The sequence below is a fragment of the Enoplosus armatus genome, chromosome 18, assembly GCF_043641665.1.
Source record: "Enoplosus armatus isolate fEnoArm2 chromosome 18, fEnoArm2.hap1, whole genome shotgun sequence".
In the NCBI taxonomy this organism is placed as follows: domain Eukaryota; kingdom Metazoa; phylum Chordata; class Actinopteri; order Centrarchiformes; family Enoplosidae; genus Enoplosus; species Enoplosus armatus.
In genome coordinates, this window is record NC_092197.1 from 8,002,796 (window position 1) to 8,026,121 (window position 23,326).

At 40.8% G+C, this 23,326-nt stretch overlaps 1 protein-coding gene across 1 annotated transcript in view; it reads right to left on the minus strand.

Moving 5' to 3' along the window:
• Positions 1-22,480, minus strand: part of znf462 (zinc finger protein 462) — a 45,515-nt gene extending 23,035 nt beyond the window's left edge. The window contains exons 1-2 of the mRNA XM_070924872.1: positions 22,376-22,480; positions 43-293 (exon numbers count right to left, since the gene is read on the minus strand). Of these exons, the coding sequence (XP_070780973.1) occupies positions 43-253 (211 nt within the window). The 5' untranslated portion in view covers positions 254-293; positions 22,376-22,480. The remainder of the gene's footprint in view (positions 1-42; positions 294-22,375) is intronic.
• Positions 22,481-23,326: the final 846 nt, after the last annotated feature.

A 23,326-nucleotide genomic window follows, 5' to 3' on the forward strand; every position in this document is an offset into this window, starting at 1 on the left:
AACAAATTAACTGTAACATCAGAATTAATATGGTAGACATACTCATTCCAGCTTTAGGAGGCGTGTAATCCTTGTCATGCTTATCCTCAAATTCCTCCTCTTCCTCCTCATCTTCATCCTCGTCTTTCATAGAGTCAGACTCGTCTGCATCTGCAGGCTGCAGGAAAACAGTGTGCACTTCCTGAATGTGGGTCTTCAAGTCATCATATGACTCGGCACGGAAGTCACAGCCATCACACTGCAATACCTCCATCACTAAAAAGAGGGAGCACTCCCTGGAAAATCAGGGAAACCTGCAAAGAAAAAGAGAGAGAAACAATCATGAGGACATACAGCATTTTCCAAAGAGTACATGGTAGAATAAATGTTTAATCAGGTGGTTGTGATTGAATAAAAAAGTAATTTATGAGAATCATGTTAAAATATTCATAGGAGCCATAGGCTTGCCTGTATTTACAGAGCAAGTTAAGGGGTATTTACTATAGCACAGAGACTTGTATATATACTTCATTCATTCACTAATATTATCCTGTGATGCTTCAATATTTAGAGTAGTGAACATGCCCTTCCATAAAAATGAGCTTGCTGATGATCTAGCATGATTACCAATAGCAATTCCCGCTGTGAACAAAGAATAATCAAGTGCAGGATGGATGACACACATAAGTAAGACAATGCCTGGCAAAAGATATAATGCTTTCAAATGTTCATGACTATGTGCTGAAAAGATATCCTTCTAAAACACAGTCTCATTTGCTGGCTTTATAGAGCCTCTTCAAGTTGCATTTGCAAGAATTTGATACAAAATGTAAAACATTGTTGTAAATTTGGCACTGGAGGGGAAAATGTTTCTTGCATTGTAAACTGTGACTGTAATTTGAATTAGGATGAATGAAGACACATCATACTGTGCATTCATTTCTCTATGATTGCCATAATGTTCAATAACATGTGGGAGTGATGAGATGGTAAAATTAAAGCAGAGGTTTTTAATAGATTTTAATAAAAGAAAAAATCTAAAGCATTATGAGCCTTCAAGTCTGAATCGAATAGGTCACTGAAAAACCTGTCAAACAAACAAATCATGCTAAATTAAAATGATTTGTTGACGATTGTTTTGTTACTGCAAAAAGTAATATTCCCAAATATTAAATACAGAAGAAATTGATGCAAAACTGCAACAAATTTCTGCTGCCTCATTATCAAGACACATAGAGCCACAAATTCACATGAAAAAGAGAATATGTACAATCACTATAATGTCTGGAGCTGTCCACAAACTCTGATAGAAAGCCTCACAAAACATGACAAAGAGCAGAATTCAGCAGATGTTGATGTTAGGCAGAATACTAAGAAGGTCCCATTTTTTAGCATAGCATCATTCCAAGAACAATGGAGGGACTGAGGAGGGATTAAGGGCTGATTTGTCCCATTTTTATTACCTTGGGATAAGCAACAGCTGGAGAGCAGCTCCAAAGCTCAGTATTTAGAGCAGACTATTCCATCAGATTGTATCAACTGCTCTGAAATAAGATTGAATGAATCAACTGAGAGATGAAGGCTTTACGTCTTTGGGCTTCACTGCAGTTTGGACTGGGCCAGAAAAATAGATGCTGATGATGTGGCCATCATTTCACAGCTCTTTCATCATGGCTTTCTAATCAATTGTCATTTTGTCTCAAAAAGCATATAATATCACAAAGAGGTTCTGTAGCTCACACTGAGATACCTAGTTAAAGGGCACACTTAGAGAACACAGTACAACCTTGACTCAAATGAAAACCCAATCAATATGAATTTTTTCACATTTTCTTTTGAACACAATAACATTAATCAAAGTAAAAAGTTGCTCATTTCTGTGAACATATTATGTTTGTTAAGGACAAGATCAAACACATTGTACAGAAGATACCACATGAAAACTGAGTTTAACTTTTAAATAAAGGTGAACCATATTACTGTTGTACGACAACAAATTACATTGTCCAAGAGTCCAAGAGATCACAAAACTGCACATATTAAACGTGAACAAACAAAAAGTAACCCAGCTTAAAGAAAGCCAACAAATGGACACTTGACAGGAATTGAATAAGCACATCTCTGAACCAGTCTGTACAAGAACTGTACATGTGAGTTTACAAAGCTGATATTTATAACAAGGCTCCCATTCATATCCCAACTGCTCATATCCAAGGCCCAGACACAAAGATGCAAATACCACGGAGGATCTGTATGGCTATGTTGTGGGATTCATTAGGGATATTGATTGCTCTCCATAGATACATAATGGCCTTACAGTAGGAGGCCATTTTACAGGACCAGGTGCACCCTGTGGTACAAACACGGGTCCCTCAGGATGTTTCCATATTTCAGGATGATTACATCCCCACACCACTAAGTAAGTTTAAGAGTGGTTTCATGAACAATATGGCCACCATCCAGGTCTGAACATATTTGAACCAGTGCACAGCTAGGCCGTCTATGACAGCATTTCTAGATGGATTAAAGCTCCTCTGAAAGCACAGGAGGCCATTCTCCTCATTAGCTCCCAAATATAAAGCCAGGTGTTTCCTTTATTTTGACCACCCCAGCATATCAATGTCAGGTGGTGAAAAAAAACTTGAAATACAAGACTAAAACAAAAAGTTTACACATGGAAAGTTGTGCACACAACTTGTGGGTATGTATGTACACAAATCAGCCTACACACATATTGTGTACACTGCATGTCAGTTCAGTTGGTAACGTTAAAAACGACCACAACAGAAGCCTTAGCATGCAACAACTTTATGTTTCTCTTTTGTACCAAACTCCTTTGTGTACTGACAAAGTAACACACCTTTTGGTATTTAAGATATATGTTTTCACCAAACTGAGACCATCACAGTTACGTTGGACACATTATGGTCCATCCTGACATCCCAGGAACACAACTTAAATGTAACTTTGAAAACGTTAACACGCTGATGGACACTTTCCAAACCAAAACACACATTTTGTTGAAAGCTGAGAGCCACTTTTAGTAAGTACTATTTCTTTCTAACAAGTATTCATTTGTGTATTCTATTAGACAAAGGCAGACATATTTTGCATGTATTCAAAGAGGATTAATGGTTCACACAGCAAACATGACCCTTTGTTGATCCATTGTTCTTAATAAAAAAAAGCGTACATCACAATACACCATAGTTCATGTACAGAATTCAACTAAATCCAATCTTACTAAAACCATCAGAACCAACAGCTCTCCTTATATTCTAGCTGAAATACCAGAGGATGAGGATGTTTCATCAATGGTTGAAATAATACCCAAAAAAACTAAAACTTGGTGTAAGTTGGTGATAAAATAATAACAAATAATAAAAGGATTTTCTGATGCTATCATAATTAACACTTTGAAATATTTGACATTGAAATATTCTCCCTTGCAGTGCCCTAACTGTGCCGACACAAGTCAGAATATCATGCTGTTGCGCATGTTTTAGAACTACCGCAGGCTTATTACTTTAGTGTGCCAACTCGAAAACAGACTTTGAATGGCACCATGTTAGCTTCAAACAAAACCGCTGCTGTATTTGACATATATTTCCAAAGTTATAGACAATCTGTTGGCATCTAAATAATTTTCACTAGAAAAAGCAACAAATTAAATTATGCAATACTGAACAAATACAAACTGCATATTGTGTTACAAAGTCAGCTTTAATACCGCGATCAAATTCAGTCCACTGATCTGGATACTGAAACCAAGACATTTCAAGTGAGATCCAGTCAGAGATAGTTGGGAATCCCGCCCTGCTTCCCACACCCAAGTGGCCAGCCAGTGGAGCGCTCCATGTGAGCCGGCCAAGCTGCCAGCATGTCCCTGAGCAACCAGGGGATCCATTGTTGTTCGGGGGTCAGGTTACAGCCTCACCACGGGGGCCCCACCCTGCTCTCTTGGCAGTTCACTGCTGTTTTGAACAAAGTTGCCTCCTAATGCCAGGTTCCTTGACATGGATATCAAGAGAATCCTTTCGTAGAGAAGGGGAGAGGAATGCCTGCAGAGGGGAAAAAAAAAAGCCTCCTACACAACCACCATCTGCCTTAGAGTTGGCTGTGTCTTTTCAGCCAGTCAGTCCCTGCGCCACACCAAGTTAATGGGTGAGATTGTGTAAGTGCTTTCATCTAGTCAGCTGGGGCTCTAACAGGCAGCGACTGAGCTGCTCAGATCCTCCTCTGAGCCGAGCTTCAAGGGCAGCCATTTTAGGAGCCGACTATGTGCGCTTAGGTGTTCAGCCAGCACACAACATGGACCCACAGATCTGATCCTCTTCCTCAAAGGCAGGCAGCCTGACACTGGAGAGCCGCTGACAGAAATCTATCTGCCAGATGTATATTGCTGCACCCAAGCCCTCTGCCCACACAGCTCAGCAGAAAACATCTCACATGCTTGCTAGGCTGTCTTTGCCTAGTCCTTTCATTTCTCAGGGACATTATCTCTCGCATCAAGAGATTTTCGGAGAATGCTAGACAGAATAGGTCAGAGCGAGCGGCATGCACCAACACTTTTGCGGAGAGGAATACAGCGTTCTGGAGGAGCTGCCAACTACGTTCCACAAGGGGGTCTAAAAATGTGAGGCATGTCTGAACTTCTTTATCTCAGAGCTCTGCAACCCTGAGCCCTGAGGAGAGGACGAGACGGGGGCAGAGAGAAGCAGAAGGGGGGTAGAGCAGGCCTGAAGGGGAAGGGTGGGAGGAGAAGGGAGGAAGCCAGGGAGCATGACAGAGCCACCTGGAAGACCTTCAGTGGTAAGCAGCAGAGGACAAAGCCATCAGACTGGGCTCCCCAGATTCCAAAGTCTACTGACATTTGTTAATCACCAACCGGTCTCTCTGCATCAACAAGCTCTGCCAGCAGTCACACCCTCTACTCAAACTGGCTGACAGCAGCTGCTCTGTCTGAAAGAGGGCCTTTGAATAAGCCAGTATTAAGCTGATTAGGAGTACAGAGGTTTTGTCCTTAACTGTTGGTTAGTGCTACCATCTCATGCCGTCGGGGAGAGAAAAATCCACTGGTGTGTTGTGATATTATTATATGGCATCCTGGCTACAGACAATTCATCTAGCAAACAAGACAGGATGTGCATCTTGATAACCTTCACACCCTGGATAATGAATGACCCATTGATTGAAAATGACAGCCTGCTGTTTAAAGGAAAAATACAGTGGCAATAACAGCAGGTAGCCAGAGCTGTGGCGATTGATTTTTTTTTTTTTTTTTGCATGAGATGAGATGACAACATCAGAGAGAAATCAATACATTTTTAGTTTCAAGGAAAAAAAGAGCAAAAGAAGTGCAAAGGTAAATCGTACAGTACTTCAAATTCTGATCTCTTCGGCCCTCAGTCTCCACCAGGGTTTTCTCAGAGGAGGGCAAAAAGACAGCAGAGAAAGATCTCATTGTGTCTGCAGAAGAGCAGAAAAACGTTGCGTCACAGCACCAGTGAGAATTTGGCCTCTTGCACAAACAGGAGATAGAGAGCTGAAGATCAAGATGGCTACTCCCATCCCCTGATGTCATCAGCCCTGGAGAACTCAACACACCGGATCTGATAGTGTGCTCAACAGTTGCTCATACACAAATAACACACACTGCTTAATATAATGCAATATAATACAATACACCACAAGCTGTGGACTCAAAATGACCACAGAGTTGAAACAGTACCTCTCTAACACAAGTCTTCACAAAAAAACGAACATATAAGCTTTAGAAAAGTAGCAGGATACTGGTTGCATGGCTTTTATACCAGTTTGGTGTTCATATGTCCACCTGCTCTATACAAACAAATGTGAAGTTAACAACTTCAAAATCAACTGTAAAACATGTTAAAACTGTCACAAATACATGAGTTATAAAGCAGTTCATTTATGGTGAAAGTAAACACATGACCTTTCAAACTCCTGCCAAACTCTAAATTCTAAATATTAAGTTCACATGACGATCACGTTCATCAAGAATGCTTCATAAACTAAAAACAGAAAACTTCTGGTTATTGGATTAAAAATGTGCCAAACTGTCACCATCTCTGTTCAATAGAAACATGAATCAGACATCATCACAACCGCAAGCTTTAGAAGGTGATATCCAAAACCAGACTTCAATGTCAAAAAGCTTCCTAACCAGTAAAAGGTTGGTTTGAAGGAGATTTGTTTACATAAATTCAGCTTCAGCTATCTCTATCAGCGCCAAAATCTGTGCATTTCTTTTCTGTCAATATTCCCCACCCCAACACTCTCCTCACAGTTATAATATGCAAAAATCATTCCACTTTAAAGCACTTCCTGACATGAAATATGCCAACTTGTGACAGGATGCTGCAATAGAAGAATTCATTTAAGGGCTGTAATACATCTGGTCAGAAAGACTGAATATGACAATGAGTAGTTGAATGCATAGCTTTTATAATAATAGGTATTAATGGTGCTGATGTGTAGAAACTAGCTCTTAAAGCACTTACAGCATCAGGTACTGCATTTGTATAAATATCGGAATTAAAAAAAAGAGTCAATATTGGCAGCAATGAAAGGCTTTTACGGTGAAGCAGTAAGCGTGTCATGTAGACTGAAGCAGGGCTGTTTTCTTTTTCCGATTAATCTTTCGGTCTATCTGACTAACAGTCCAACACTCAAAGATATTAAGTTTACTGTCTGTCAATTCCTCACACGTGAGAAGGTTGGGACCATCAAATGTTTGGCATTTGTGCTTGAATAAACACTTTTTATAAATTATTAACCAATAAATTCTGTCCATCACCTCATTGATTAATCGTTTCCAGCTCTACACTGACGCACGTTATGCTTACATGTCACCTTTGTGTCCAAACAGAAGCACGGGAGGAATAAACATAACAAAACGGCAAAGCACAAACAATTCTGAAAAATGTGTTGTTTTGCATAGTAATACTGATCTCATGGCATACAGTGTATTATGTATGCAAAAAGATGTACAAAAGCCCAAGAAATTGTTTAAGCTCAGGTAGTTTTCTCACTTTTTACTTCCTTATTATACCTATCAATGTTTTTAACACTTTGGTGTTTAGACAAGGGACTGAGACTCACATCACAACAAACACATCACAAGTGTCACAAGTATTTCAACTATGACTCAGTCCCATTAGGCCTGACCGAAGATGTTGTTGACAAGCACCCATGCAAAGTAAGTCTTAGACCAGGTGTGGAAGTAACAGCTATTGATTGAATTTAATTTTCGTTTTGTGGATGGATGTCAGTCATCCCTTAATATCAAATTCTCAATGCATATTTATTTTCATTGGATCACCTACTGGGATACTGCCTTGCCATGCTGTGTGCACGCCTGCCCACCCACCCTTGTTATCACACTTTTTGTTTTAAGTTTAGTAAACATTTAACGGCACAACCTGCTTTTCCTGAACGTGCCATATCTGCCTACGATTCTCTGAGTCTGCGCAGTGTTCCTTTACACAAAGAAATATCATGTCAGTCAGAATAATGAGATTCTAGGAATGTATCTGTAACTCAATAAAGAAAAATCTATTCAACTTTCAAATAAGTTTTCCATTATAGTTTTATTATTACATTAACATTTGGGATCATACACCATTTTCATTAAGTAGTTAAAGGTTCCTAAAGGTCAGTTGTTATTTTCTTTTCAAACTGAGGTATTAAAGACATGTTATATCGTCTGTTATTCTATAAAATTATTAAGTTGCTTCTGATTCATCCTTGTTTTGATTTCAAATGCATTTACATAAAACACTTTGAGGACCTCTTGGCTAAGTTTCAACAATACCCGTCTTTATCACAGTTTGACAAACCTCTGTGCAGCCTTTCAGTAGCTTTTTGTATCTGAAGGCTCAAATCGTGCTGATGCAAGTATGGGCCAAGTCAAGCAGCAGCAAGAAATATTTATTTTGGCACCAAACCTTTAATCATTCTCTTTACCAGATACAACTGAGGGACTTTGAAAGCAGAGAAACTGAGGTAAGGCTTTGGTTTCAAAGTCAAAGTTTTTTTTTTTTTGCTCATCCTGCACCTGGTGACGGCATCATCAGGTGTAAGATTCAGAGTGATAATTAAAGCCTGTCGATGAGGTCATTCACAACTGTGCCAGTTTATGTAGGCATTTAACTCCCAATACTACAGTTGCAATGTTACAATATTACAGCGTTTTGTAGACTGACAGTAGTCATTTGGCACAAAAATATATATATTTATTAAATAAAGCTCTGCAGTTTTATGATCATGAAACATATTAAAATGGACTTCATTGGCCTAATGTGGGTTGAAGAGGTACTCACGTTCTGTGAAGATTTGAATCCGACCACACTACAGTTGATCTTGTGATTTGTCTTATGTGATAACATATTTTTGGGTTTCGAACTTCTGGTTGAGCAAAACAAGCAATTTGAAGACACCTCTGACTTGGTGACAGACATTTTTCACTATTTCTGACCAACAATTAAACAATTACTTGAGATAACAAACAGATTAATTTGTGACAAATGCAATTATTAGCTCTCGACCAGACTACTGATTTGTGTGCGTATGTTCTCTGCCTGAAAACACACACACACAAAAACACACACACACACACACAAAAAGGTATTTCAACTTCAAAAAGTAGTTTCTTTCATGTGCAGGACTTTTTAGAGCTACTTCTGCCATTCTGACTGTAAAAGACACCGAAACGATGCGCAAGCTGCATTTAAAGTTTTGAGAAAACATGAAATCTTCATATCCACAAGTAAAATCAAGAAAATTGCTGAAGGGGGCGCTAAATCTGTTCAAAGAGGGCAATATGTGGGGCTACACTTGACAGGGTTTGAGTTATATTTGGCATAACTCCTAAAACAGGTTGAAAACTCAGACGGATCACCAAAACAGTTCAGACTCGGTGACTGCCACTACCATCCAGGCTGCCCTGACTTGCAAAATACAGCCACCACTGACGCTGACTAGAGGGTCAGGACAACTGAGTCACTTCTTCCACATCTGTGGGAAATCTTAAGACACCATCTCTGTTTGAGCTGCAGACAACTCACTTAACCTTAACATCATTTTTAACCACAAAATAGTTTGATCTGCGACGACTGCACATTCAGTTTTATCACAGCTCTGTATATAAAATAGTTAATTAAACTATTACTTTAGAATGGCCATATCTACAGTGTAGTAATTACAATATTAATTGAATTTCCTGTAAACAGTCTGGGAAGTTGTTTTTCTGGTGTCAGAGAGTAAATTAAGTTCGACAGTATGACACATCACATTGGTTGTTCCCATCTACACTTGCAACTAATGATTATTCATTTGTCAATAAAATATATAAAAATGGTGCCCATTATAATTTCCCAGAGCCCAAGGTGGCATCTAATAATCGTTTGTTTAATGTGACCATTGATCAAAAAAGCTAAACAGTTTACTATCACATATAACAAAAGAAAGTAGCTAATCCTCATATTTGAGAAGCTGAAAGCCACACAGAAAAAAAAAAAATATTATTAAAACTGTTGTAGATTAAGTTTCTGTCAATCAACCACAAACTCATGGTAGCTAATGTTAGCAAACTTTAAATAGATATTTTCCGTGTAACTGATATCAGTGAGTCCGTCTGCTAACTTCTCTACTGTCGTAACACAGACAAAGTGAAAGGGCTCACTCACATAAATGGTGATAAATGTACAGAGAATTACCACCTCAGCTTTACGGAGCTTTATAGTGAGTTTCAGCGTTTTCATTGTGTTGTTTTCGGCCTCAGGAGGCAGCTGTTTTCAGTTTAGAGGCTCTAATAACCCACTGTACACTACCTGCTCAGCACCAAGCAGACAAAGTTAGCGACTAGCTGCTGAACGGAGCACTTAGCAGCTGTAGAGCCAAATATTTCCCTACAGAGTTGGTAGAGACCAAAAACAGAGCTAGAAGAGAGTGAATATTGGACTTAAAGTCGTCAGGTGGAAAGAAAAACAACTCCAAATGAATGATAATGTTGCTCCGTAACTGCTGGATGCGTAAATAAGCAACTATTCGCTAACAAAAAGGTGATGATATTCGCAAATTGTTTCCGCTGCCCCCAAGTGGCCTAAAAACAAAATCAGATATAGAAGGTTTCAATAAAATAAAATTTAAAAAAGTAAATAAAATAATATGACATTGTTAACCGTGTTGTGGGGTCAGACACAGTTATGGCATAATTTTCATCATTTTCAACGTTCCTGCTGTATTATTTATGGTGAACAGACTCAGGGCTGCTACAAACAGCCAAAGGGTAACCAGGAAGCATAATTAACGTTTGGACTGTCGGCTAACATGCAGCCATAGCCTACACTGTCCGAGCCATGCATGCACAACATTCATATAAGCACACAGCCACCCGGCACCATCACCACCTCAAACACTCACAACGGTCTGATTTCCAGCGTCAACTTGTTTTGGATTTCTTGTGTCTTTGCCTCCACTGAAGGTCTCAAAACACACATTAAAGGAATGGCTTCTGAATATGTCACAGAGCATTATTCCTTAAAAAGGATCCCCCAAGACTCTGAATACACTCTTTGAAAGTTATTTTGGTGCCCACAAATGCAAACCAGTCAGAATAACAGCGTCTGGTTTGTGGTGATTCTTTGGCCTGCGTGCAGCTTACACTCTTGTTGGCTCACAGTTAGGCTTTTATCTGTCGGCACTGTAGCAGATAACAACACTAGTTCAAAAGAGGAAAGCTGGTCCGACCTGAATGACCTTCATATTCCAATACTGTGCCGCTGCCTAATCCCCTCACAGAAGAATAACTTATTGACAGATACAACCACAACACTGAATGAGCCTCATATCGTGTTCGTAAGCATGTAGAGTGGAGACACTGTACGTAGGTGCTGTATATCTCTAATGCTCATTGTTTTTGGGGTTTTACAGATTTTCATGAAGAGTAGATCGATTTAAACTAGTTTTCACACTGTTGTTATGTCCAGTTTGCACCCAAAAGTGTTGGGTTTCCTGCTACAAGAAGACATCAAAGTTTACAGTAAACGAAGGAGAGCTCAGACAATGAAGAGTCGGGAGAAAGGTGAACAAGTGAAGAGAATAGAAAAAAAATCTCAATGAGGTGCTGATTCTGCATAAGATTACAGCTGCAACCAATAGTTTCATTAGTAGTATCAATGTGAAGTCTTCAAATTGCATGTTTTCACCAATCAATAATCCAAAACCCAAAAATGAGAGTTTACAACAATGTAAAACAGAGAAAAACAGCAAATCCTCACATTTGAGGAGAACCAGCAAACGTTTGGCATTTTATCCATGGTCAGTCAGTTGGTCCACCTCAACAATAATTGGATGGATTGCCAAGAAATGTACTGCAGATTTCTGTGGTGCCCAGAGGATGAATCCTAATTATGTTGGTGAACCCTTGACTTTTTTAAATTTATCTAGCGCCATCATCAGGTCAAAATTTACTTTTGTTTATGACCAAATACCTTCAAAAGTAACGACATTCCCATCAGCCTCAGCTGTACTTTGTCTCTAGTGCTACTTAGCAAATGTTAGCATGCTAACACGCTAAACTAAGATGGACAACATGATAAAACATTAGACCTGCTTAACACCAGCATGTTAGCATTGTCATTGTGAGCAAGTTAGCATACACATGTTAGCACTTTGCTCATAGCACAGTACAAGTACAGCCTCACAGAGCTGCTAGCATGGCTGTAGACTCTTGGTACTGGTGCTTGTAGTAACTTGTAGTAACGAGAAATTAATTATCAAAATAGTTGCCAATTATTTTTCTGTCAATCAACTCATCGATTAATTGACTAATAGTTTCAGCACTACACAAGAGTGATTTAAAGTAATATAAATAAATACATAAATAATGATTTTTTTAAATTTGATTTCCACAATTTCTTTTAGATGCTTAAGTAAATAAATAAATAATACTGAAAATAAAATTTGAAAATAATGAGCCCTATATGTCACCCGCCTTACAAGGCTGGAACCCCATACAACTTTAACTAGCAGTGTCAGCTGTTTGGCCTCTACTACCTTGTTTAATGCAGATGCATATAAACAAGTAGTAATAATAATCCACTTTAATAGGTAATCTAATAGACTTTGACATTGGTATTAATTTACAATACCACAATCTAACCACCTGAATGTGACACATAGATATCTTGTTACTGTAGTCCTGATGAGCATATCTGTTTCATTACAACAGCGTTTCCGCTCTCGGGTGATAAGAACAACAGTGACCTCACTCCTGTCTGCCTGTGATCAGAGCAGAGAGCTTCCTTAAATAATGTGATCACGTGGTGCTGCTCATTTGAGGAAGTCTGAATACACAGAGATGAGACATCGATCCCACCTGGCCGATCAATGGACCAGGCCTTTTCAGAGGAGATGTGAGGAATCAATAATGTTCGGTATGAACGTTTTGTCATAACATTCATCAGACGTCTGCTGGAATTAAATGAAAAGGGTGAGAATGGCATGGAATACAGCAGAGAAAAGAGTAGAATAGAGCTGGTAACCATCACACACCTCCCTGTTAACTGTTGGCATACATTTTAACTAAATTATTTTAAGCTTAAATTGCATTCAAACTTTAGGGTACTCTCCAAATATGCAAATGTTTATAGATTCTGCCTTAGTTTTTATTCTCTGAGGTCAATATGTTGAATAAATATGCAACATTAACCATCTTTTAAGCTGAATCACCAGCTATGCAGCTAAACGTGGATCCATATCATGTTCATACGAATCAACCATGTGTGAATGTGGCCAAAAGTCCAAAATGTCACTGAGAGCGGCCAAAAACATCAACATTGTCATTAGATATTATCAGCCACTTGACTCAAAAACGCTGGCGTTTAATCTGGCAACAAATCTGTTTCAGGAAGCATATGGCATCCAAAAAAGTAGGTCAACCATTAACCACACTAACACGGCCTTGACCAGAGACAGTCTTCTTCATACTCCTTCATCTTAAGTCCATCTGAAATATCTGACGTAAAGCAAAAACATTCTGCATTAAAGAAAGATTGTGTTATTTTTGAAACAAGAAATACCACATTTTACAAATTAAAAGGTGAATTCATAAGAAATAAAACGCACCCTTGCTCAGCTCAATACCAGTAGCTTATGGTGGCTACTGTTAGCAGACTTTACATAGATATTGCTCTGTAACTGACTCTTCTCTACTACTGTTCAGCTACATTTTAGCATCCTGTAATTGACACGTGTTGCCACAGTTGTCTCTGTTTAGCCAAAGTTACATTTGATCGCTGTAAATGGAGATAAAGAAAGGTCACCTTGTTGGACTGCTCTGGTTCACTTTTGGAGACAGGAAGTGGTTTTCCCTGCAATGTATTACCTCTTTTTTAATTACATTTTAATTTTATGTCTTATTTTCATGTGACAGATGTTTAAAAAATGTTTACAGATCCAGTAGAAAAATGACATTAAATGCTTTTTCCTTTCTCAGATTCTGCTTTTCTGCATATGCAGATTTAGGATATTTCTTCTCAGGCACAATAAATTATTAAACTCCTTTTTAACTTTTTTACAGGGGAAACATTTTGTTGTGTCTTAAACTATTCTCTTCCCCTTCTAGTCAACACAACAGCTGTGCAGTAGCATTGTCCTTAAGGTAATGACCTGTACTCCATGTGCCATTGGTCTATATTTAGGAATCAAGATCAAAACCTTCTACCTTGGTTTCATAAGATCACAAGTTCCACTGTCTGTCATGGGAATGAACCACATGCTTACAAAATTAACATGTGCTTTTTGGTGAGAAGAAGTCTTCATCTTGTTGCCCCTCAGCTCAGAAGTGTTCAGAACACATGAAACTGAGCGCATGTTGTGGATAGACTCTGCTATACAGTCCTTCAGTTATTTTTAGCTCACTGTTTGCCTCTTGGTAGTTTTTCCTTTAGAGCTTCCTCTTTACATGGCCATCCATCATAGAAAGGTGACCTGATCTAGATAAGGTCCTTATGGTGCCATCATTCCTCTAAGTCTTCAAGTTTGTCTTCACTATCTTCCAGATAAACAATGTAAAGGGTTTTACAGTAAATCTGATTTTAGATCTGCTTCATAATCTGAATCTTTCAGCAGTAACATCTCAAAAATGTTGTGTCGGCTCCTTGCTGCCCATGCTCGTCTCTGTACACTTTGACATTCACTGAAAATCTAGTTTCATTTCATCTAATTAGAATCACTTCACTTAATTGAAGAAAATTAGCTAAGTTCTTGATTTTTAATGCAACTAACTGAATCTTAACACGATTACAACCCTAACCCTGACTTAATGATGTACGCGCAACCAAAGTGTTAACTCATTCTTAACACAGAGGGACTACAAACAGTAGCCTTTTGTGTTTAACTTTCTTTTACTGTTTATATGAACTGACTGAATGAGGGAAGAAAAAAAAAAGTCTGGATTTTTGGTGCACATTCAGGAAACCAGCTCAGTAATCCCAGATTGTCTCAGAGGACTGGTAAATACAGGTGCAGAGCCTTTCAGACGCTGCAATCCAGCGAGTTTTGCTGATCTGTCTGCAGCCTGACCTTCACTGGTGTCACATTCAGAGGACGTTAAAAAGAAACACTTCACCGCTGCAGGTCCAGGCAACCCTTAAGGAGTCTGGGTAAAGGAGAAGATCATGCAGGCTCACCACCAGTCTAATAAGTTTACTAAATGCAGGTCTAATGGAAGAAAATGAAGCAGGAGATGCATTGCTGATTTCTTTTTTTACTGTATCACTGAATGGGTGTTTTCACAATATCACTACCCTTAAAACTGGTTTACTTATCAATATCGTACCTAGGATATCATCTGATTCGACATCAAAGTTAATGCGTTACATGATACGTATGAACATGTGCCACCTGGGTAATAAAGGACAGTGAGCAGAGTCTAGGGAACTGAAGGATTTTGATCTTTGGACCTCAAAGGATTCTGCTGACTGAGCTGAGGCCTTCAAGCAAGCCCTCACATCAAAAGGAGAGACGGAGAAGCTGAAAGAGAGAGGGAGGCATGCCATTAGAATGGCTTACAGTTGCAATGCTATGCTAATCCCAGGAAGAGATGATGATTTCCTATTTTATGTGTGGGTCGTCCATACTGCAAGGTCAGACAGCGCCCGTCTCTCTCTGACAGATGGTTACCTGACATCACCCAGCCATTCAGACGGCCTTTAATACTTAATATCACTGCACTCGCTCTCCTCTCTAGTTTATTTTTTTTTTGCAAACCAAGACATTTCCTTTCCCAATCAAAGAACATCCAACTTGCTAATTACATGTTTCCTCTCTAAAGCTGCATCAAACAAAAAAAAGAAAAGAAAGAAAGAAAGAAAGAAAGAAAGAGAGAGAGAGAGAGGCTGGCCATCATGGCACAAGTAACCTTGCTCCAAGGGTAGCCTTTGTGTTTAGCAGAGGGTTCGGATTGTTCCTTCTGAAAAGGAGGACGGCTGCAACGCAGAGCACTCAGTAGCAACGTTTGACCTCTTTTGCACAGAAGATAATGACCAAGCAGATTAGGAGGAGACGAGAATTAATGGGCATCCATGGCCATGTGGCAACGGTCTCCAGGTTGTCATGGTGAAAACTCACCATGAATTTTCTTTTTAAAAAACTCTCAAAAAATATAGCGCTTGCAGTCTTTTACATCTCCTGCATTTACGTTTTAATCATGAGCCTTCAGAGATATTTATGTGACCTTCAAGCCTGAAATGTTCACAAAGCAACAAAACAGGGGGCTGGTAAATCCCTCAGCTAAAGCCTGCTGGGTGTGAAGGTTAGATAGTGAATACCCTTACATAGTTGCCCTCCTCATTCCTGTTAACAAAACCAAAAATGAATCTTTTCATCTAAGCTGATCTTTTTTTAGCCTGTTCAATGCAAAAATGGAAGAAAAATGCAGTAAATAACAGAAGTCAGAACCCAGGAAATCAAGTATTTCAGTGAAGATAAGAGGTGGAAGCAGGCAGACATGCATGAGTTTGAGTTTTCTGGAAGTCTACTGCTCAACCTTCCCTCAGTATAGTCACCTCACTTGGCTGCTCTCTCATCTCTCTCTCTCTCTCTCTCTCTCTCTCTCTCTCGGGGCTGACAGAATTATCTTCTGCATCAGAGCTGAGGCTGGGCCAACGCTCCACACAGAGGACTCCATTTCACACAGCCAGCCCCACTGTGGCCAAGGAGACACACAGCCAATCATGCTGGAGTATCAGTGGCATGGCCGTCCACCATTTTGTGCTCCTCAAGGTCTTTGACTGTCCTGCTCGGCTGAGTGGAGCTGCCTCTGCTCGCTCATGCTATCTTGTTACACAGATGGAAGTGTTTAACTTTAAGAGCACAGACCTGAGCGAGCAGCTTCCCCTCCTGTCTGTTCCTCAGCAGACCGTCATGGCAGACAGCAAAAGCAGAAGTGAGATGTGTGGTTTTGTTTCGCTGCAAAGATGGCCACCTAGAGTGCGGCTCTGCTGTTCTTCACAAGCTGAAGGCAGCATCCTAAAGAGATCTGAGGACTGTGCCTCTAAATATGGAGCTTTCACTCACACTGTCATACAGAACTTGGGTGCGCTTCAGTAGATAACTATCAAATACAGGTGACCCAAAAACCACGTTTTAGTGCTTCTATGAGAGAGGTGAAATCTTTTTTTTTTCTAGACTGAAAAGCATAAAGGATAAAACTTGGGGCAACCCTCAGCAACATGATTAAATATTCAATCCAAAAATGATTAAGTGCACAATTTAATTAATAGCCCTGGGCGTGATTATTTTTACAATTTATATGGGAAGGAATAGGTAGATATATTTGGTTTTCTCAAGAGGTTTCTTCCCCTCGAGCTTGAAGAGAAAAATTCTCAGAAAGGAATTCTATCAAGTACTGTACACAAGTAGGCTACAGCAAAAGTAAAATTTCATTTGGTTGCTGCTCCAGACACAATACATTAAGTTCAATCCATGCATGTTCACAGTCAGACATAAGAGGCTGACAATATGCTTCATTGAGAGGTCTTTAAGACATGGGTTCATGGGCTAAATAAACACCAGTCGGGCAAGTGAAGGATGTCCAAGGACAAATCTTGGAGAGAAACCAGGAAGTGTTTTTCCACAAAGACAATTACTCCAGGAAACCTTACATTCCATGCGGCCTTGTAAGTCCATCTCTCCTAGGAAACCATTTCCTGACGTAAATCAATCTGCTGCCGTCTCGAATAAATATCTCAGAAAACATGTATGGATATCTGGGAACAAACACAGACTACACTCCAATAATTGAGCAAAGTGTGTTGTTTGTATGATGTCTTCCTTCTCACTCCACTGAAGGCTCTCATCTCATCTCAGTCAAAAGTCTAAAACCTTGATTTCATTCCTGTTTTTCCTTTATTCTATTAAAATGCCTTCAGCAGTTTCTAATTCCACCAGTTCACCAAAAGAGAAAAAAAAAAGAATACAAGAAAAGGCTGTGAGATGCACTAAAGGGATTCTTGTAAGTGGTGCTCAGTGGACAACTGCCAGAAAACACTGCAATGCTGACTTCCTTGTAAGCCTGACATGGCAGTTACTACAGTTACAGGGAGTGGGTGAGGTTACAAGCTAGTCATGATGGAGTATTTCAGAGTAACCAAAAGAGAGGGCGTGAGAAGCAATTAAAAAAAAGAAAAAAAAGAAAAGTCAAACTCTGTCTGGTTTACTCGCAAAGTTCTTTGGACAGCTTTTTTTTAAATCTACTGGTAAGTTTATCTAAGTACAGACGAGGTGAGGTTCCTCTCCAGGTTCGCCAAACAGACCTCTCGAGGCAACAGGTTTGAGAAGGGAAAGATGAGAGACCCATCAATATTAACTTACCACTGAGACCTCCTTTCCAAGCTCTTAAATACTTAATCGTCCTTGGACAGCTCTGTTGCTTCGTAGGCTGAGCCAGTGTGGATCCCTTCTACAAGACCACTCCTGTTCCTGCTCAATGAAGGCCTTGTCTGGTGGCACCACACTGCCCAAGGAACGGGCGTCTCCAAAGAATTCAGGATTTTTTCCACCACAGGCAGCTCGGGGCTGACAGAGTTGGTTCACTGTGTCTTACTAGAGGAGGGCATAAATCCTGAATTCAGGCTGGAAACCTGAGCATGTCGTGATGGCTTCATTTATCTCACTGGACAAACACATCAACATGGCCACTTTACACCTGAAGTCTTCACTTTCTATAAAACTAACCCCCTATATGCTTAACATACATGTGCTGAAAAGACTGGCAAAGACAGACCCAACTGTGCGCTACACTGAGCTAAAAGCATTTTTTTTCCAGGAGAGGAAAGGTGACGTTAGAAATGTTGATGTTCTGATGGAAAGCAGAGAGGAGGAACCAGTTTTGCAGCGGCGCGACGTGGCAACTGACAACAGAAACTGGAATGACACCTCTAGCAAGCCACTTCCTTGTTACATTTAAACCCTGACATGATGTTGCTTTTCAGTTTTTCAAATAGGCCCATACCTAGTTACACAGCTCTCAATTATTCAAAGGACCCTGGCTGTTGTTTTTAATGTAACAATGCCACTCTTTCACATCTAAATCAAATATCTGAATCAAGAAAGAAACGTGTTTTTATGGAGCAAGGAAGGTCGGTAAAAGGCAAGAGAAGCTGTAATGACCGTAGTGTTTTGGATTTGGGGGGCCTGTGTGTTTCAGGACACTTACAAGTGTAGCAGTGGGGCCAGGCTGCATCTCATGAGCCATGCATCATGTCAAGAAAGCACTCACTGGAGCATTTCAATTTGCTTTTGTGCGTCTCCCTGGCCTTCTTCACTGCCCCAGGTAGAGAAGAATGGAAGAGTGCATCACCCAATGTGAGTGAGTGAATGAGAGAGAGGGAGGGAGAGCAGTAGTGTGTGTGTGTGTGTGCAAGAGACACAGAAAGAGTATCAGAGTGAGTGATGAGCTTCACAACCACTTCCTTCCAGCGTTCAAACCATCACAGAAGTCTCTCTTGTTTAATCCTCTGTCCTCTCTGTCGAGCTTTTTTTAAAGCGTAATCCTGAAATACCTTGCAAAAATCTAGTTATGTAATTCATTTTTTTTTCTAAAAGTATCTACCATAGTTCAGTTCTGCCCCATCACCTTAAAGCTGAACTGCAGCAACAATGTGGGGATAAATATTTCAATGTGGAGGTAAAAAGTCAACTAGTTTGATTTAGATAGCCTTTGTAGCACTCAAAACATGATACAAATATTTAGTCAGGCACACATTTGGACCATGAAATTACAACTAAAGCTTTAAATGTGTTCTGAATGCATCTCATAGCACGTTATGTTAAGACAAACCTGCTAAGGGGCCCCGGGGCAAAATTGAGCTGTGGGCCCCTATTGAGCCCCCCACACACATACTGACCCAACGCGTTTTGTGAGTCAGCTGCATGTCAGTTACTTTGGGATGAACTGATTAATCACAAATGTGTTTTAAGATACACACCATGTAAGCAAATTAAAATACTTAAGATATTGAATTCAATTTGGTCAGGCTGCAAGTAATGATTATTTTCAGCATCAATTACCGATTAGTCAACTAATCGTTCCAGCTTTACACTTTAGACACAGGCCCTCCATAAGACAGGTCCTCAAGATCAGGTAAGAATGCCGGAGCCACCTGAGGACCCTGAGCTTTTCAGTTCTTAATTGACTTTAGGGGTATATATTATATTACCAGACAAATGTGTGATTAATCAAATTACAACAAAGCGATTGCCACACAGAGAGTCTGGGGCCCCTGTTAGTAAGCCAGCCTTGGTTCACTATCACACAAACCACTGGAAATGCCATCTCTGCCACAGCAAAAGCAAACAGCCCTGACCCACACGACCTTAGCTGGTGAGCTGAACTGAAAACCTGAGCACACAGATCAGCTGCTAGTGTAGCATGAATAAGCTTTACAACTGAGAAAGACTCAAGAATGTGTTGGAGACTTGTGAAAGTTACGACAGGAGCTCTAAGCGCACAGAGACAGCACACACACAGTGTCAGTATCCCTGAGACAATCTGTGTAGGAAAAACATCACAGTCGCATCCAGAGTTAAATCAGCGGGCTCATTTGCAGAACATCCACCATCCACCAGACTACATCCACTGCACCCGTCTGCCAGACAAATGTGTCGACCGCAGCAGATTCCTGCCCGGCCGTTCCTCCTTGAGAACCTGTTTGCCCTGCCACGCCAGGGAGAAGGAGCAACGCCACCATTTTGATTGCTCTTCTCAGCCCCAGCATTGTCGCAGCACAGTGTGTCAAGCTCACAGTCTCCTTGTCAGCAAGATTTCACACAGTGGCCGGGGGAACTGCAGAGCGTAGCACAGCCACACACACACACACACAGAAACACACACTACAGCTTGCAAACACACCTCCTTCACTCTCCCGACAGGCTGGTCAACAGACACCTTTAGGATATAATGTGTGAAAAGTCAACTAGGGCTGTACTGTGGACGCAGAGTGCATTACAACATAGTGCTTGTTAATAGATGACCAACAACCTCATCCAATAACTTTAAAAGTCATTTAATATGCTTGAAAATAAATACGTACAATCTTGCAATAACAGGCCGCCAAATAAACAGACAGGAGACCCCCCCCCCCCCGTCCCTCTATAAATAATTACTCCGTAAATTATGAGTAAGACAATAAACCAGAACACTTTCATTTTGAATTTAAAGCCACCACAGAGTGTGTAGATGACAGACATGAGTAAAATATGTCCACAAAATCATCCAAAACAAAAGCAGAGAATCATCTTGAGAACTTCCTTTAAGAAACTATCTGCACAAGCCATTACTTACATGCACACAGAGGGAAGAGAGAGCGTGTGTGTGTGTGCCAAGACCACTTTGTTGAACATTAACTACCTGCATGGTCAAAACGCTGCATTATTCAGCATTAAAATTCCTATCTCATTCATATGTCCCTCAGCCAATCACAAACACTGTACTGTCCAAAAGTGTCAGCTGCAAATCTTTAAGAAAAATAATAAAAGATCTCACATATTTACAAGCCAACATTGTGTATAAATCGAAAGCAGTGGAGTTAAAAACACAGAAGTTAACCTTGAAAGCCCCCACTAAAGGATCTAACCTCACTTTTCAGAGTTCTTCTGCTTCCTCTAGCTGACTAAACTTCCGAGCTGAAAACGCAGGGACAGAAAAAAAAAAAAAGCAGCAGAAGAAGAGGAAGCAGAAGAAGAAGAAGAAGAAGAAGAAGGAGAAGAAGGAGATGTTGTTGTGGGTTTTTTTTTTAACACAACCTTTGTTCTGGCGTGAGGGATCCTGCCTGTCTGACTCCAGGGCTCTCCTTGGAGACTCATCTGCTTTCCTCCATTTTATGGTGAAGCCCTTTACTAGTGTGACATACCTGACTTGAGACCAGTGACAGCAACTAGGCATCCAAAAACACAGAGAGCGCGGGGGGGGGGGGCAAGCGGGTTAACAATGTAGCAATAAGCAACAAGAACAAAAAAATAATAAACATTAGAATAAAAACAGATCAAAGCCACACTGCGCTTACATTCATATCACCACCATCAAGAGATATCTCGCTCCAACCCTGTGGAGAACCGACTCAAAATCGCCACCAGATATGGTTTCTTTTTTTAAAATTGAGAGGAGCAGAGGAGGAGGAGGAGGAGGAGGGGGGAGCACATAAAGCCTCCTCACACTGGACATGGCTTTCATAGTGTGTGTATGTGTGTGTGTGAGTGTGTGTGTGTGTGTGTGTGAGACTGGACCAGCGGCTATGCCAGCTCCTCTGTGTCGCTAATGGAGGCTGGTTGGGAGAGGAGAGCAATCCGTGCAATGGCTTCTCCATGAAGCTAACGCGCAACAACACGCACGGCCGGAGAGGGGACGCGCAGCCGGGGCCAGTAATTCCCCTGACCAGACATGTCAGAATAACAAAACACTCCGCTCCGGTGCTGCTGAAACACGCAGGCAACCCCTCTTTACACCGCCGCGTCCATTTCCTTGTGTCACTTTGACAACAAACCGACAGGCGACATAGCGAGGAAGCGGTGGGTTGGTTAGGATATTAACTGGGAAGCGAGAAGACCCACTTGACTTTGGCTGCATGGGTGCCAGCCGGAGCGCCCACCCGACTAAAATCTCGCCCCGGCTTCCTCTCACAAGTCGGCTGGACCTGGACTAAAAGGAGAAAAGAGGTGGAGGAGGGGGGGTCAGCTCTTTCCAGGTCATTCACGAGGCGCTCTCCAAATTATATCCCATGATCTACCATACCGACGTTCTCGCAGACCTTGAAAGCCCAGCCGAAATCTTGGCGAAACTGGAAATATAGTGCAAGAGGGAAAAACTCACTGGTACAATCTTCTCCTCAAGCGATCCTCCCAAAAGTTGTCCTCGTATTTCATGCGTGCGCCCGGTCGGTCTAATGGATGATCGCCATCTTTCCTGCTTCTCCTTTGCTGCAGCTGCAGATGACCTGAGATCCGTCTGTCTCTGAATAATGAGCAACCACACAGACAAGGAAGACAATCTGCAAAGCAGGCTACACAAAGAAGTTTGGGAGACTAGCAAGCACCAGAGGGTGCACAAGAGTTTACGATGAGACGAGGGAGCATCAGCAGGATGGACAACGTCTATGTCTGAGAAGCTCATCCTTCATCTAGACTGAAGTCAGATAGCCTGCAAAGCCTTATCAGCGGCTCAGACCACCACCAGATACATGCGGGCTCTGTGAATTTTATATAGGCTTTCCATACTGTGTCTGCCACGTCATGGGGTTATCTGCAGTTCACTTTGGTGATGATGATGCTGCTTCACACTTCAACCAGACAGACAACAAGACAAATAGATAGATAGATAGATAGATAGATAGATAGATAGATAGATAGATTTGTTGACACCAATTTTATAAAAAAAAATAAATCAAAATACATTCATAATAAAATCTATAAATATCTAAAATATAAAAAAAATAACCCGTCCCATTCAACACCATGATCACCCCCCCCCCCCCCCCCCCCCAAGGTTTATGATCTGCATTCAAATAAAATCAAAACCATAAACACCCATTTTTACATTAGAGTGTTAATTCATTCTGTCCTTCATTCAGAAAAAACATGGCTGATGTGTTGCAGTATGCTGCCATGACACTGTAACTGTAAAGTAGACATGATGCCGCTGCTGCTCTGCTCTGTCCACCAGATGCTAACAAAGAGGGAGCCCAAGACAAAAGGTGCAGGGTCCTGCTCAGATGTATGTCAGTGTAAGGATGGATGGGTGGGTGTGGGGGTTGAGCGGCAAGAA